The 16239-nt window shown below is 43.7% G+C and overlaps 1 protein-coding gene across 5 annotated transcripts in view; it reads left to right on the plus strand.

Annotated features, from left to right (window-relative positions):
• The first annotated feature begins 3724 nt into the window (after positions 1-3724).
• LOC133342838 (complement factor B-like) overlaps positions 3725-16239 on the plus strand; it is an 86513-nt gene continuing 73998 nt past the window's right edge. For 3 of the 5 annotated variants that reach the window (XR_009755186.1, XM_061552153.1, XM_061552154.1), the window contains exons 1-3: positions 3725-3850; positions 5922-6125; positions 14015-14200. Coding sequence is in view for 4 of the 5 variants with exons in the window: in XM_061552153.1 (XP_061408137.1) it covers positions 3769-3850; positions 5922-6125; positions 14015-14200 (472 nt within the window). In the remaining variant the exon portion in view is untranslated. Of the gene's footprint in view, positions 3851-5921; positions 6126-10669; positions 10821-14014; positions 14201-16239 lie in introns of those variants that run through there. The other 2 variants (XM_061552156.1, XM_061552157.1) reach the window with 2 other exon arrangements.

A 16239-nucleotide genomic window follows, 5' to 3' on the forward strand; every position in this document is an offset into this window, starting at 1 on the left:
TCCCATTCTGTCGCTATCTATATATATAAAATCGTGCATGTCTGTCTGTCCGTCTGTGTGTGTGTGTGGATTTCGGACCATACGCACTTTCATTGGACGCTGGTTGCCCCTGGCAACGGCTAGCGACGCCTTCGCCGCTTTCATTGGACCTGGCAACGGCTAGCGACGCCTTCGCCAAGGGCTGCAGTTTCATTGGACGGCGGTTGCCCCTGCCAACGGCTAGCCACGCCTTCGCCACTTTCATAGGCTCCGTAAATAGTTAAATAATAGCCATTACACAGTATTGTTGGAGCGCTGAAGGGGGGGGGAAGGCACGCCACCCGTACCCTGCCTCTGCCGGGTGGACAATTTTGGCGAGGCCGCAGGCTCTGCACGCTACTAGGCCTCGACACCCACCACGCCACTCTGAGGTAAATTCATCAAAGTTTTTCCTACTCTTCACTCCACCCCCACCACAATGTGTGCAATTTATATTACTTTTAAACCCAACGCGCCAACAATCGATTACTTAAATGTTCACTGTACAAATAGTCATTAAGCTGGGTCAGTGTACTGCCAGTCTATTATGTAGACTGTAGCCTCCTTATTAAGCTTGGTGAGCGTACTGCCACTCTATCATGTACACTCTAACCTGCTTATGAAGCTGACTGCGTGTACTGGCAGTCTATAATGTGGACTGTAGCCTGGTTATTATAATCGATTCTTTATATGTTCTTTATACAAATACTCATTAAGGTGGTTGAGCGACCCCAGTTCGATTCCAACTCACGCCCACCACCGCTCACGATTATTTCAAACGGACCTGGGCCTCCCCTAGGTCGACTCAGCCTCAAACGCGTAACTGCTGTCGTGTGTGAACATCGTCACTGGGGAGACAAAGGCGACCGGGCATCGTGGATCCGTGTCCCGCGCGAAGGCGGGTCATGTGTATGTGTGTATGTGTTTATGTGTATGTCTGTGTGTCTCTATGTATGTGTGTGTATGTGTTTGTGTGTATGTGTGTGTGTATGTATGTGGGTTTTTTTGTATGTCTTTATGTGTATGTCTGCGTGTCTGTATGTATGTGTGTATGTACGTGTGTGCATGTGCTTGTATGTATGTGTGTGTCTATGTATGTGTGTGTATGTGTTTCTGTGTATGTATGTGTGTGTATGTATGTGTGTTATGTGTCTGTCTGTGTGTCTGCATGTATGTGTGTGTGTATTGTGTATGTGTTTGTATGTGTTTGTGTGTTTACGCTCGCATTACACAAATGTGTTGCAGGTCTAAGGCGTTCCTTGCGCAGCATTGCCGCTTTATTATTTCAGTCGTTTACTGCCGTACGCACCCTGAAAGTCGCGTGTGTCTGCAGCAAGCGCCTGTATGTGTACCTATTGACGCGCGCGCGTGTGTTGTGTAGGGGGAACGGTAGTGTAGTGCTTAGCGTGCTGCCTGTGTCTGTGTGTGTGTGTCTGTGTGTGTGTGTCTGTGTGTGTGCGTGTGTGGTGTGTGGGGAGCGGTAGTGTAGTGGTTAGCGTGCTGTCTGTGTGTGTGTCTGTCTGCGTGTGTCTGTGTGTGTCTGCGTGTGTCTGTGTGTGTGTCTGTGCGTGTGTGGTGTGTGAGGAGCGGTGGGTGTAGTGCTTAACGCTACGCTGCGCTACCAACCCGGCGAACCCAGTTCCATTCCCGCTCACGGCCACCACCGGTGACGATTATTTGAACCTCCCCTAGGTCGACTCTGCCTCAAACGAGTAACTGCTGTAGCGTATTAACATCGCCACTGGGGAGACAAAGGCGGCCGGCCGTGGTGGATACAAGTCCCGGGCGAAGCTGGGTAGTACAGCCAGTATGTGTATATATGTGTCTATCTCCCTCTCTATCTGCTTCTCGTCTCCGTTTCTCTGTATCTCTACCTGGGCCCTTGTTTTCTTGTCTCTACCGCATGCTATTTTCTCTCTCCCCCGGTCATATGCCCCATATCTCTTTGATCCCGCCGAGCACTGCCATTCTCTCGTCCTTTCGCTCTCTCTTGCTGTACTTCGTACCCCCAAAACTGCATCTCCCATTGGTCACAATCACGCGTAAATCCTGACATTCGCAGCGCTTCCGTGGTTTGCTAAACCCCCATAAATCGCCTTTAATCCGCAAATGTGCACTACGGGGGCGAGATGTTAAATACCTCACATGGTTTTTCGCAGGTCGTGGGTTTGATCCCGACCCTGACGCCTGTATATTTAGAGTTTGCATGTTCTCTCCTTGGTCACGTGGATTTTTCTCCAGTTCCTACGATTTTTTCCTCCACATTTAGAAACATGTGTTTAGAGTATTTCGCTCCTGCTATAAATTTCCACGTGATAAGCCACTTAATTTAGCTATCGTTTGTGATGGCCAGGTCGCTTCTGAAAAAGAGCTATATAGCTCAGTGGGCCTCACCTGGTAAAACATAAAAAAAAATATTTACAGAGTGCTCCCAGAAGCGTTGAATAATGCCTAAAATCCATGACAAAAGACCCTTTAATATCGTGGTTTGACCTATCATGGGCAACCTCTTTGAAAACCAATTTAACTATCGCAGGATTAGTTTTTGCCTTTCGTGGGTACAATAAGTACCGTATCATTGGCCCGGCTGCCTTTATCTCCATAGTGGTGACATTTACACATCGCACCAGTTATTATTTTAAGGCTGAGTCGACCTAGGGGAAGACTATGACCGGTTCAGATAATCGTCATTGGTGTTGGCCGTGAGCAGGAGTCGAACTCAGGCCGCTAAGTTCATAGCGCGGTGCGCTAACCACTATACCACCATTCCCTTCAAGCATCAGACAAAGACCTCCCGTATAGCCTTAACATACTTTTTGGGGCAAGTACTAAGAGGGGGTGGGTCGGCAGCACCACATCTGGCCGCCTTTGTCTCCCCAGTGGCGGTGCTTAAACATCGCACCAGCATTTGAAGCTGAGTCGATCTAGGGGAGGCCCAGGACAGATTCAGAAAATTGTCACTGGTGTTGGGCATGAGCGGGAATCGAATTCGGGTGGCCGGATTCGCAGCGTCCTTACCGTAGCGGTACCGCTCCCCGCTCGTGGACAAACACACACCCGCTTTGAATTATCATCATCGGTAACTACTTATATTACTCTTCATTGTCGAGGAATGTTTTTTGTATAGAGTTGTTACATGTTTATTTTAATTACTTTGTTTTTGGATTATTTGGGATACAGCGCATATCTTATTTAAATTATTTTTGGTTGCTGTGTACCTAACCCAGGGGTCGGCAACCAAAATAACAAGAAGAGCCATTTCTTTCCAATTCGGTACAAAATTCAGTATTTCAAGAGCCGCAATGCATCTGAGTACATACTGTACATACGTACATATCGTCAAGAAGCAGCCCGTAAAGAGCCGCATGCGGCTCCGGAGCCGTAGGTTGCCGACCCCTGACCTAACCCGATTATTTAGGTAAGCATTAAGTATTGAATATCGCGGTTTTGGTTTTCGTGGCACTTTCCAAGAACATAACCCACGAGATATTCAATCGTCTCCTGTAATTGGATATGAATTGTCACTTAACGCGTTATATTTCCACACACAGCGTTAATCTCTTTAAGATTTGTTTCAAAACCACTATAAATGTCAGTACTGTCACGTACTTATTAACGTTAAAATCATCCTCACAATGCCCTGGCAGGGTTCTCAAGGGCAGGAGGCGTTGCACTGACAGGGTTTGTTTGCTCATTGGATGAGTCAATATTGGAGCAGCACAACCAGTCCAGCATTGCTTCACAAACACCATGGGAGAACGCAGGGCCGCACTCAAACATGTTTTTTGTACAAATGTCATTCTTCTGTTGAATCTGCATCTTGGTGTCGCTGGTAAGCAATGCGTTTTAAAATTCATAATCAATGTTATCATGTCAGCGATTACTGTATTCCTGCACAGTGTGTCATTGGTATATATATATATTTTATGTAATAGTCATTGGTATGCGCTGTGTCTTAAAGCGATGTGACCGTCGCGATTCACCGCGATGAATGTAACAAAATATATATTTAAACACGAAATTAGACAGTACCTGGTGTTTTTAAATTGGCGTAAATGCATGACGAAAAATGTGAGCAGTTGTCAATTTCAATTACCACAGACATACTATTGGTAGATTATATCGGGAGTGTTGAATGTATGTATGTTGAAGGACAACAAACTAAACATAATAACATGCACAGCAACTTCTTTCACATTTAGTGGCAAATGTATCTTAAACTCAAAGCATGCAGGCATATAGGGTCACGACCATAACTGTACCACAACCATGTTTTAGAAACATTGGAATCTTTTATTTTAGTTATCTTTGTCGACTTACACCTATTTTTGAAGATTGAGAATCAAATTCTGTCTACATTAATAGACTCCGATCTCGATTATCTTGGCGATATTCAAATAAAAGGAGAAATGTATACATAGTGGACACACTGCAGAAAATGTATCCTCAATCTTCAAGTTTCACAAACTAAATATTCAGACAATGTGCCTCCCTCTTTTCCTTATCTGTCCCTCCGCGTAAAACCTACGTTTTTACATATCCCTTTAATCACACGGTCTTCTGGGAGTAAATTTTCAGCAACAATATTTTAATCCAAGCAAAGTCTGGACCAGTTCAACATTCAGTGTTTTATCAGCCAAGTGCTGATGGAATGTGTTTAAATATTTGATTTATTTTATGTGGTGAGACATATGGGAAGGAGACAAATGGACCGCTTATTTTGTTACATTCGTTATAACCATGCCAATTATGCTTTTCTGTTCAGTATTTACACAAACAAGGTTGGCTGATTTCAATTATACAACTATCACAACTTTTATCAGAGCCTGCCAATCATAACGTGAACATGTCAAGATTCGTCCATGAAGCCATCCAGATATATAAACACAGACACAATTTCAACCGAGAAAATGGGTACAAACTGAGCAATCATTGGAAGGACGTTATTAACCAGTTTAGGTCATAACTGGCTGTGTTGTTCCCTTCCTACCTACCTATGTTAGCAGTTATTTTCGACTCTGAGTTACATTCACTAACACAGTCACCGTTAGCTGTGTTAGTAAATGGCGGCTTGCCATCCATTTCCACCTCCATGTGGCAATGTTCCTTTCCGAGCTCTCTCTAGCTTACATTTACAAGCAAATTTCTTACATTGACATGCTAATCTCTCACAATACAATGGCCACCCCCACAACTTCGTTGATCAAGATGTATCCTGTCTTACATTTACATGCAAATTTAATCTCTAGCCCCGCCCACTGACCCTTGGGCTACACCCATCTCAAACCTTTATAACTCCCTGCCTTAGCAGCGCTTCCGCCATATATTTTTTCCTGCTTCAGCAGCTCGCACCTGATGACGATTGCTTGTGTTGCGATCGAAACGTCGTGATATTGCGATTATATTTATTATTTTTCTATCTATGTGGCTTTACCGAAAGACCCAAAGCATAGGTTATAGTCATGTTATGGCAAATGCCTTAATTATCTTGATATTTTACATGCTTACCTCACTTATGTCCCCATTTATTGTAACTGGTGCTTACCCAGTAAACATGCCAATGTTTGAACGAACGTTTGGTTGTAGTTTGATCCTTTGGACTGACGTTGGCCCAGTGTTCCAATATACATGTTTAGTGAGTACTTGTGCATTGAAGTCTCCTATAAGTGGAACATCGTGCTTGGCTAATGTATTTGAGACACGCTGCTTTCTCTCATAAATTGTCTCTTTAACATCATCTTATTCAACATTACTGCTATGTTTTGAGATACAGTGTGTAGCCTCTGTTGTTTTATTGATCAAAAGGCACAATCTCTTATAATCGTGGCCCTCACTCTTTCGCATATGATGAGGTTTGTTTGCACTCGTGATGTATAAGCAGTTATTAATGTGTTGTGTTTCAGCACAGTTATGCAACTTGGATGTAAAGATCAAAGGGGGAGATGTCATTCTTCCGGGTAACCCGATTCCAGGAAGCATACTGCATTATGTCTGCCCTGATGGGGCATATCCGTATCCTGTCGCATGGCGAGTGTGTCAGAGGGATGGCAGCTGGACACCACTACTCAGTGACTCTCGAGAACATTCAAGATTAGCTAGTTGTAACCGTAAGTATTGACTCACACAGGATATAGTGAAAATAGCATGTCGCCAACAAACATATAGGCCACAAATAATTCATGCGAGCCATTTTCACACCTGAATGGTCATATCATGTTTGTGACAGTCAATCATAATGCACTGTGTGGTCATTTCACCTGCATTGTGAATAGCCACTGAGCTACAGCCCTGTGGTCATACCGAAAGTGTCTTTCTGCTTCTTCCCTCATACTGTGTTCCACCATGAAATTACCTCCCTTTGTTAATTTTTTCGCAGCTCTCATAAACGTTCTAAATTAAAGAACGTATGTATGTTGAACTTCTTTCGCATCGTACATAGTCAACCGTGCTAATCGGAGGTGCGAAGCGTTTTAAGTCATATCTATTCCAACACTGACAGTGATGTTTGTGTCAATGCATTTTCCATTGTAAACGATTACCGGTTCCTGACTTTCGGAATTGTTGATCGATTCTGAAATGGGTTACTGGTTTTCGGTTACATAATCATTCCTCTACAAGCTGAATTATAACATACGTGTTTTATTGCAACGCAGCAAGAATATACAATTGAATAAAACATGTATTACGTTTATTTTTTAGTAAATTTTCACAATTTTAGGAGACAGTCACTTTGTAAACTACTTATCTGCATAGCCTCCTCTCAACTAACAGCTCCATCCTTGGTCATCAATGCATGATGACCATGCACTTTAACCTTCAACAATGCGATTCAACCACGATGATGCTTGTAGAGCTGAATGGAGTTTACAATAAATCACAAACACCTTGTGAAAGACTCAACGCACAAGATCCCTGGGTTTGATCGTCCACGAAGCTCATTGTCCACCCTACATCGCATCAACACAAACCATGGCAGATGTAGAAACCTAAATCACAAATGGAAAATTTAAACTCTGCAGTGTGTGACTGTGGCCGTCCAGAACAGACCATACAACATACAATGACATAATGTCAAATCCACAAATACGATGGAGACATCACAGCGATACACTCTGCTGCTCCTGACACGGTTATCTGGCTTGACCACCTGCACGTGAAGTTGTAGTTGTTGCTCTGCCATACAACCCGGTTGGCGGCATGAACCTCGTGGCAATCCAATCCATTATTGAGGAAATGGGGTGAGCTAGCTTTGTCGCTCATATGGACACACATTCACCTATTGCTTAGCATCATCAATATCAGGCGTATTGCTTCGAGGCAAAGAATGGTTCTTGCAACCTTCAACGTCAATCTCTTAATCCAGACTATGTTGTAGGCTGATGACAATTCTATTAATGGCCTAAATGTGCACCGCAAGGATCAAAATTTTGTCACAGCACCTGCATCCAGGCCAGACTCGCGTTTGTTCTTCAGGGATCACTGACTCGACAAGAGGCTGATTCTTCAGAGGATGATGCATTCCAGACATGTATAGGTCATGCACACGAGTGATATTAGCCTATAGTTTCCTGGGTAATTGATTGGCTTGCGTGGTTTTGGAATTGCAAAGGCCATCGCCTCCCGCCATGCTTTTTGGATGCATCCGGTTTTCATTGTTTTTGTCTACTACATGTTTGTCAGCCATTAGAATCCCCTAGGGCCTAATTGATGGAGGAATTTTAGGGGGATACCATCTCTGCCAGCAGCCTTGCCTTTCTTCATTTCATCCAGACCCTTCCTCACTTTCTGTACTGATGAAACAGGTGAAGCTCATCCTATAGAAGAGTTGAGTACAAACGAATCACAAAGCATATTATGCTAGTTATATTTCTATTGAAATGAGATTAACCCATAAATTAACCCAGGAATGCATCACTGTTAATCAGGATATATTCAAAAGAGCACATTTATTGCTATATGTATTTATGTATTCATTTTTAATTTGCTCCAATTGTTTATAAAGTGCTGTCGCCAACTTTTATCCACTTTACCTTTCAATGGGCTATGAGGAAGGGCCATTGCAGGAAACCTCACCTATTATTTACTTTTTTTGTTAAATCATTGAGTTTGTATTTTATCTACATGTAGTCTGCCAAGTACATTTTTAAAACAATGACTCAACCACACAAATCAATACCATACAGCACGAGTGGCATCCATTTCAGTGAAGTCCTTTAAAAAGTTTATTTCCTTGAATTTTAAAACAATTAACAAATGACAAAGTAATTGTAATGACTCATGCTGCAGCAGTTTGGTGATGTCATGGTGGATACTCACGCGCAAAGTCCGCTCAACCAGTCCCCTCAACCAGTCCACTCCATTTGCAAGTTGACCACCTGATGAAGCTCACAGCAGTTTGAGCGAAATGTTGTTTGTTGATGTTAAATTTAGTGATGAAAAGTCTGAAGTCACCGTTGAGCTGCATTTGTCAGAATTACTTTGCACTGCTATGTATTAATTTACGTTGAACTTCTTTCGCATTGTACGTAGCCAACCATGCTAATCGGCGGTGTATTTGTAACTCTGACAATCTTGTCAGGTGGTGCAGGGTTTGTTATACAAATGTTGGCATAAAACTGCAAACCAAAAAACAAATATTAATCAAGTTTAGTCTATTTGTTTAGCCAGGTGATAACTCAAGAGACCAGGGGAGTCTCACTGGCAAAAATGACCTGGACACTTAGGCAGATACTTGAACACTTTACAATTTCACATAAAGACTTCTCTAAGTAAAACTTCTAATACTATCACCACTAACGCTTGGGAATATATTAGAGAAAAAACTCAACACCTTTATCAATAACACTGTAGCCTCAGAAATAACAATATTTAATAGGCAATTTTCCATGTAATGGCCCTTCATACCATATAAAAGCAATGTGATGTCAATATGGGCCATTGCCCAAAAGGTCACATAATTGTTTCCTTATTGCCAACGCTGTATCTCCAAATAATTGTAATTTTTAAGAGATATAAATAAAACATTATAAAATAATTCTCACGACGTTTTGGCCACAACGCAAGCAGCCGTCTTCAGGTGGAGAACAGGTCTGTCAAGTAGACAGAGTCTGAATGGCACGCCCCAGGCTTGGAGCGACTATTTATGCTGGGATGGAGGGGTGAAGAGCGTCTTGACAAAATAATTGGCATATCAAGAGGAATTTAGCATATTTATGGGAAATGCAGATATGTGATTAGTGCTACTTGTGAAATGCGTAGGAGGTTTGGCGAGGGGGTTAAAGTCAATATGCCCGTGCATTATGCAGGATTAGCAGTATCGAAGGGAGGGAGTAAGGTTAGAATTAATAAAGGGAAGGAATGTTAATAATATGGCGCCACAGCAACTAATATGCTTATAGACTATACATTGTAATATTACACTATGTTTTATTCTACCCACCCAACTGTATACCACACTGCTATATATTCACTATAAAATTACGATACTATATATTACCTCATACATTGTATTAAACATTGCACTTTAATACTATTTATTATTATACAATATGCTATACACTATAACATTAACCGTCGCGTGAAAGGTACTAAGAGGAAGCAACGAAATATGTCAATGGGAGAGTGGTGGTAGGAAGTTTGCAGCGGAGCAAAGAATCCATTCCCTGCGGAGTGCATATCAAGAGGAATTTAGCATATTTATGGGAAATGCAGATATGCTATTAGTACTACTTGTGAAATGCGTAGGAGGATTGGCGAGGGGTTTAAAGTCATTATGTCCGTGCATTATGCAGGATTAGCAGAATCAAAGGGAGGGGATAGGAGTAGCATTAATAAAGGGAAGGAATGTTAATAACTTGGCGCCGCAGCAACTAATATGCTTTTAGACTATACATTGTAATATTACACTATGTATTATTCTACCCACCCAACTGTATACCACACTGCTATATATTCACTATACAATTACGATACTATATATTACCTTATACATTGTGTAACGGGTTCCGGAGACACTTGTAGAGGTAACTTGTTTATTACAACCCAACACTCTCCAACAGTCCAACACTCAAACTCTCCAACAGTTCAACACTCCAACTCTCCAACAGTCCTGATACTCTGTTACAGCCTAGGTACACAGCCTAGGTACACAGCCTAGATACTCTACTCTGGCTACGCTCTGGAACTCGCCCTCACAAGGTCGTAGAGTCGGGAGTTCCAGAGTCCCACCACTCGCTCTCACAACATCCCAGGGTCTTCAGATGGCTGGTCGTGGGTCTTGGGTCTTGAGCTACGACTGGCCCTGATCGTCCAGGGAGCTCCACTTTTATGCCTGGTCCAACGAGGGGTGGGGCCGTGTGCGCCCCCAGATATCCCACAGAGCACACACAGCCTCCCCCTTTGGCGGCGCCAAGGGGATTAAGCGCCTGGGAACTCAACGCCTGACGCCAAGAGGCTTAAGCGTCTGACCCGCCCAGGGACCCAGAGCCCCCAGCAGCCCCTCCCTTCTTATGTCACTACATTTGTATTAAACATTACACTTTAATACTTGCGTTGTGGCCGAAACGTCGTGAGAATTATTTTATAATGTTTTATTTTTATTATTTTATTATTTTCCTTCTACATGACTTTACCGAAAGAACCAAGAAGATGAATCCCTGCAGTCACGAAAGCTTTAAATCGAAATTTAACCTCCACTACGGGGTGGGTTTCCACAAAACTTAAGATGCTTCAACAAGCTCCGGGATAAGAAGGCTCAGCTAATCGAGTCTCTCACCTTTCTGATGAGAAGCCGCGACTCTAAGGTAATACCAATCGCATTTACACTAACCTCTGCTGCTGTAACTTCTTCTAATGCTAAACGAATTCTGTCTAGAACTAGTTTAGCTCTTATCTCAGAGAAAATCAGACTTACGCGCACCGAACTAGATCAGTTAGACAAGACACTCTACAAATCACACTTATCTTTGACTGCAACAATGTCTACATCAGATTGGGAACATGTAGACAAAATGACTGCCTCTTCAGCTGCCGCTATGTCGACCAAATGTAAGGACAATTTGATTTCCCAAGTAGATGTGGCTCTCAAGGGCCTGAGTCACATCGCTGCAGACGTAGCAAGATCTGAAATCGCTGCAACCCTCAAAAACGCTAAGATGCCAGCTAGCAACATCAGCAAAGATGAGCGTTTTGAATTAGCTCAATTAAAAAAGAGGGATGACATTGTCATCCTCTCAGCCGACAAAGGCAATGCCACTGTCATCATGGACAAAATAGAATACAATAACAAAATTCAAGAACTACTCAACGATGGTAGCTATACAAAAATAAAAAGAGACCCCACCAACAGCCTCGTCAATAAAACCAACAAAATCATTTCTGATTCAACCGCATTATTTGATCAAACCAAACAGTTCTCGTTGAAAACTTCTGCAGCCAGGCCACCAAGATTATATGGCTTGCCAAAGATACATAAAGAAGATACACCTCTTCGTCCCATTGTCTCTATCAACTCCCCCACTTACAAACTGGCTCGTTTTTTGTCTGAAATCCTGCGGCCTTTCACTGGAAAAACCACCTCTGCGGTACTAAACTCTATTGATCTGGTATCGACAATCAAGGGAATTTTCCTGTCCCCAGACGACCTGCTTATCAGTTTTGATGTGGTTTCCTTATTCACCAAAGTTCCTGTACCTGACACCATCGCAATCATTGAAGACTTGGTTCATCAAGGACTGGATACTGGGGTACCCCCCCTGGTGAGACACTGCTTAAGCAACACATACTTCACCTGGAATGGAACTTTCTACAAACAAACTGAGGGCACCCCAATGGGCTCCCCCCTATCTCCGGTTGTAGCCAACGTTTTCATGGAGAATTTTGAGACTGACGCCATCCAGACTGCCACTCTACGCCCGACCTTATGGAAGAGGTACGTAGATGACACTTTTGTCATCTGGCCACACAGCCGGCCTGCTCTAGACCAATTCCTTGATCACATCAATTCCATACACCCAGCCATCAGATTCACCATGGAAGTCGAAAAGATGGCAAGCTACCCTTTTTGGATGCCCTAATTAAAAGGAGACCTGATGGTTCAATGAGCCACTCTGTCTACAGGAAAGCCACCCATATGGATGCTTACCTAAAACAGGATTCCCACCACCATCCATCCCAGAAGAATTCCCTCATCAAGACTCTATACCATAGAGCACAATGCATCTCCGACCAGGAACACATTTCCAGTGAATTGAAACACGTACGCCAAGCTCTTAAGGCTAATGGTTACTCCGACTACACAATCCGCAAAGCCATCACTCCAACCACCAAGAAGGATGCTGTTGAGGAGCCTTTCAAAACCATCACCTTACCCTACATTGCTGGGGTCACAAAAAAGATCTCCAAAATCCTGGTAAAACACAACATCCAGGTCCGATTCAACACAGTACATAAAATCCGTGATCTGGTCCCGTCTGTAAAATACGTGGTTCCAGACATATAGTACCCTGGCGTTTACAAACTAAGTTGCCTCTGTGGTAGCAGTTACATTGGAGAAACCAAACGACATGTCTCGAACCGCATCCGTGAACATAAAGCAGACTTGAAACACGGTAGGACAAACACCTCAGCCGTGGCAGATCACTGTTACAATTCAGTGGGCTCACATGATATTGACTTCTCCAAGACAGAGGTTCTCTGCAAGCCATCCGGCTACCATGAGAGATTCGCCCACATATACATACACAGAGACAATTTCAACCGAGAAGATGGATTCTGGCTCAGCAATCATTGGAAGGACGTAATAAACCATTTCGGATCTTAACTGATTGTGTTCATGTTTACGGTGATTTTCAGACCGCAGTCCACTCACTGATATTGACTATATATCTTGTATTCTCCGCAGGGAATGGATTCTTTGCTCCGCTGCAAGCTTCCCCACACCACTCTCCCATTGACATATTTCGTTGCTTCCTCTTAGTACCTTTCACGCGACGGTTAATGTTATAGTGTATAGCATATTGTATAATAATAAATAGTATTAAAGTGTAATGTTTAATACAATGTATGAGGTAATATATAGTATCATAATTTTATAGTGAATATATAGCAGTGTGGTATACAGTTGGGTGGGTAGAATAAAACATAGTGTAATATTACAATGTATAGTCTATAAGCATATTAGTTGCTGCGGCGCCATATTATTAACATTCCTTCCCTTTATTAATTCTAACCTTACTCCCTTCCTTTGATACTGCTAATCCTGCATAATGCATGGGCATATTGACTTTAAACCCCTCGCCAAACCTCCTACGCATTTCACAAGTAGTACTAATCGCATATCTGCATTTCCCATAAATATGCTAAATTCCTCTTGATATGCCAATTATTTTGTCAAGACGCTCTTCGCCCCTCCATCCCAGCATAAATAGTCGCTCCAAGCCTGGGGCGTGCCATTCAGACTCTGTCTACTTGACAGACCTGTTCTCCACCTGAAGACGGCTGCTTGCGTTGTGGCCGAAACGTCGTGAGAATTATTTTATTATGTTTTATTTTTATTATTTTATTATTTTCCTTCTACGTGACTTTACCGAAAGAACCAAGAAGAAGACATAGTGATAGTTTGGCTTCAAGAGTCCTTGAACTCTGTTGACTAGTTTTCTCACTTCTTGAGCAAAACTTTTTTTGTGCCATACGTAGCCAACCGTGCGTGCGGAAACTGAGATGAAGATAGTGCCTCATACAATATCCTGACAAGCCAAGTCGTAACGAGCTAGGGAAACTCAGGACCATATACAGGATCTCCATAACATGTTGAGATACACACCACACCACACCGATGACAAATGACACTTGTAAATTATATTTCTACATATAGACGTGGATTAACTTTTAAAAATGTCAAATGGATACAAGACAGCATGCATTTTCTGAATTTGTCTTTAAAAAATTAAGAATTTCGTTTGTAATATACTATGAAACGATCTCTTATCTCACACAGCTATGACGTGTGTGCAACCTCTGGAGTTTGAAAACGGTGAATTCTACCCCAGAAAGTCAGTCTACAAGGTTGGAGATAAAATACAGTTCTCCTGCTACAGCGGGTTCAGAGTGTATGGCTCCTCGTTTTTATCCTGCCAGCCGAACGGGAAATGGAATGGTTCACTGCCAATATGTGACGATGATGGTACGTACGCAAGCACAATAATCATGTGGCTGCAAAGTCAAAAGGTACATTGCAAGTTATGGTAAATAATTTCAGTTTGAATTACAAAACGTTACATTATGTATTGAATGTCTTTCACATGATGTTTGGAATTCGTGGTATTGGATGTATTTATCTTATCCAAGACATTTTAAATGTATTCACCTGTGTTGTAAAAAATGTTGTGCCATGTAAATGGCGTGCATATAAAACTAACGGTCACCACTAAGTAGACTGGCACTGGTGCTTTGTGTTGTTTATGCTTTGTATGTTTGAGCCAATTTTAGAGGAAAAATTTGATTTCTAGATCATTATTTCAAACGTTTTAATAAATAATTTTAATAAATAATGTCAAAAATGTGTTGGCTTTTAAAAAATGTAATTGGGATGAATCACTCCACTCCTGATGTAGTTCTTAACTTGTGAAACAGTGTGTGACAGTGGCGAATAGGGAGTTGAGGTGGTACTAGCGTGAGATGCCAGCTGTTGGGGAGGGGTCACTTTAGTGCCACGGACTCGGTACGTGTGTTGGCAGTGCTGGTGTAATGTTCTTGAAGGGAGACGGAGTCTTCGTAGAGGCAACACGTTTTATTATACCATACAGTTTACACTTAAACCCTAACACAAAGGGGTAACGGCCCTTTTCACCTACAACCTGGGGAGGTACAGCCTCCGGGCTATTGTACCTACAACTCTGTCTACTCTAGCCCTCCGGCTAGCTAGACCTAGGGAAGGCTGACCCACCGCTGGCCCGGTGGGTCCTTGACCACTGGCCCGTCTGGACCTGGCCCTTAGAAGGACATCAGGCTGAGGGAACCTCAGAGTCCTAGCCTCTCGACCACTGGCACCGCACTGAGCCCCGGCCCTTAGAAGGACGTCGGCGGCTTGGGGTCCAGGGTCTTCTTCTCCAGGCGGCTTCTGACTTCGGCTTGAGATGGAATGCCTCGCGCTCTCAGGGACCTGCCTTATATACTCTTTCTCCCTGAGGGGCAGGGTTCTGGGGGATCGTAGCTTCTGCCAGCCCCCTCCCCTCAGAGGGGTTCCAACCACCGTTGGCCCGACCGGTCCGGACCAGTTTCTACCCCTCCCACTGGTACATAGCTAATTAGCTGGCTCACCACCGCCCGGGGTTATCTTGCACACGCCCACGTACACCACCACAAAAGCGAACGTGGTGGCGTGCATACGCGCACCCCTGCACGCGCATATTTCCCACACACGCACGCGTAAACACGCACGAGCATTGCTGAGCGGTTTTAAGTCTACCTAAGTCTACCCCTCCTCCGCGTGCACGCGCGCGCCCCTGCAGGTGCTTGTTTTACACAAAGGCTAACACAAAAAAAAACAGCGGTATTAATATGCGTGCACACCTCCGGGTGGTTAAGCCCTAATCTGCTGCACACCAAGGCTAGCGCTAAAGGTCTGCGCATAATTTGAGTGCACACCACGCCGTTAATGCTATTTTTGCTGCGTAAACACGCGCGAGCGTCGGCGAGCGGGTTTAACGCACCCCGCTCCCACGCTAATACTCACGCGGCACGACTGCTCGGATGCGGGCATGTCGGCGCGTGCCTCGCACACACGCTCAAATTACTGACACCACGCCGAGGTTCTACCCACACACACAGAAATCACACTGCACCGATACTCTGAACTAAAGTTTATTAGCGGAGGGGGAATATTTCGCAAGAAGGGCTTAGACTCACTGCCTACGAACCCAGTCACTCAGGCGTCCTTCCACGTACCTCGAAGCTGGACTCACAGCGTCGCATGGACATTGTGAGAGTCAGAGGACAGGTGAAAACTTGACCTCTCAATGCCTCGGTGGCAGCACTCACTGGCATCACACGGAGGCTGCGAGCGGCTCGAGAAGGCAGAATGGCAGGGAGTGGGTCTTGACGGCCTCGAGGTTGTAGACAACTGACTGAAATCGTCCTGGGCTGCTCTTTTTTATTCTCTTAACTTCAAAGGCCCAGGGTCCCATTGTACGACGCGGCCAATCGTGCGCATACCTGCGGTTA

Source organism: Lethenteron reissneri, chromosome 16 (genome assembly GCF_015708825.2).
Source record: "Lethenteron reissneri isolate LAM-NWPU_2019-01 chromosome 16, ASM1570882v1, whole genome shotgun sequence".
NCBI lineage: Eukaryota > Metazoa > Chordata > Hyperoartia > Petromyzontiformes > Petromyzontidae > Lethenteron > Lethenteron reissneri.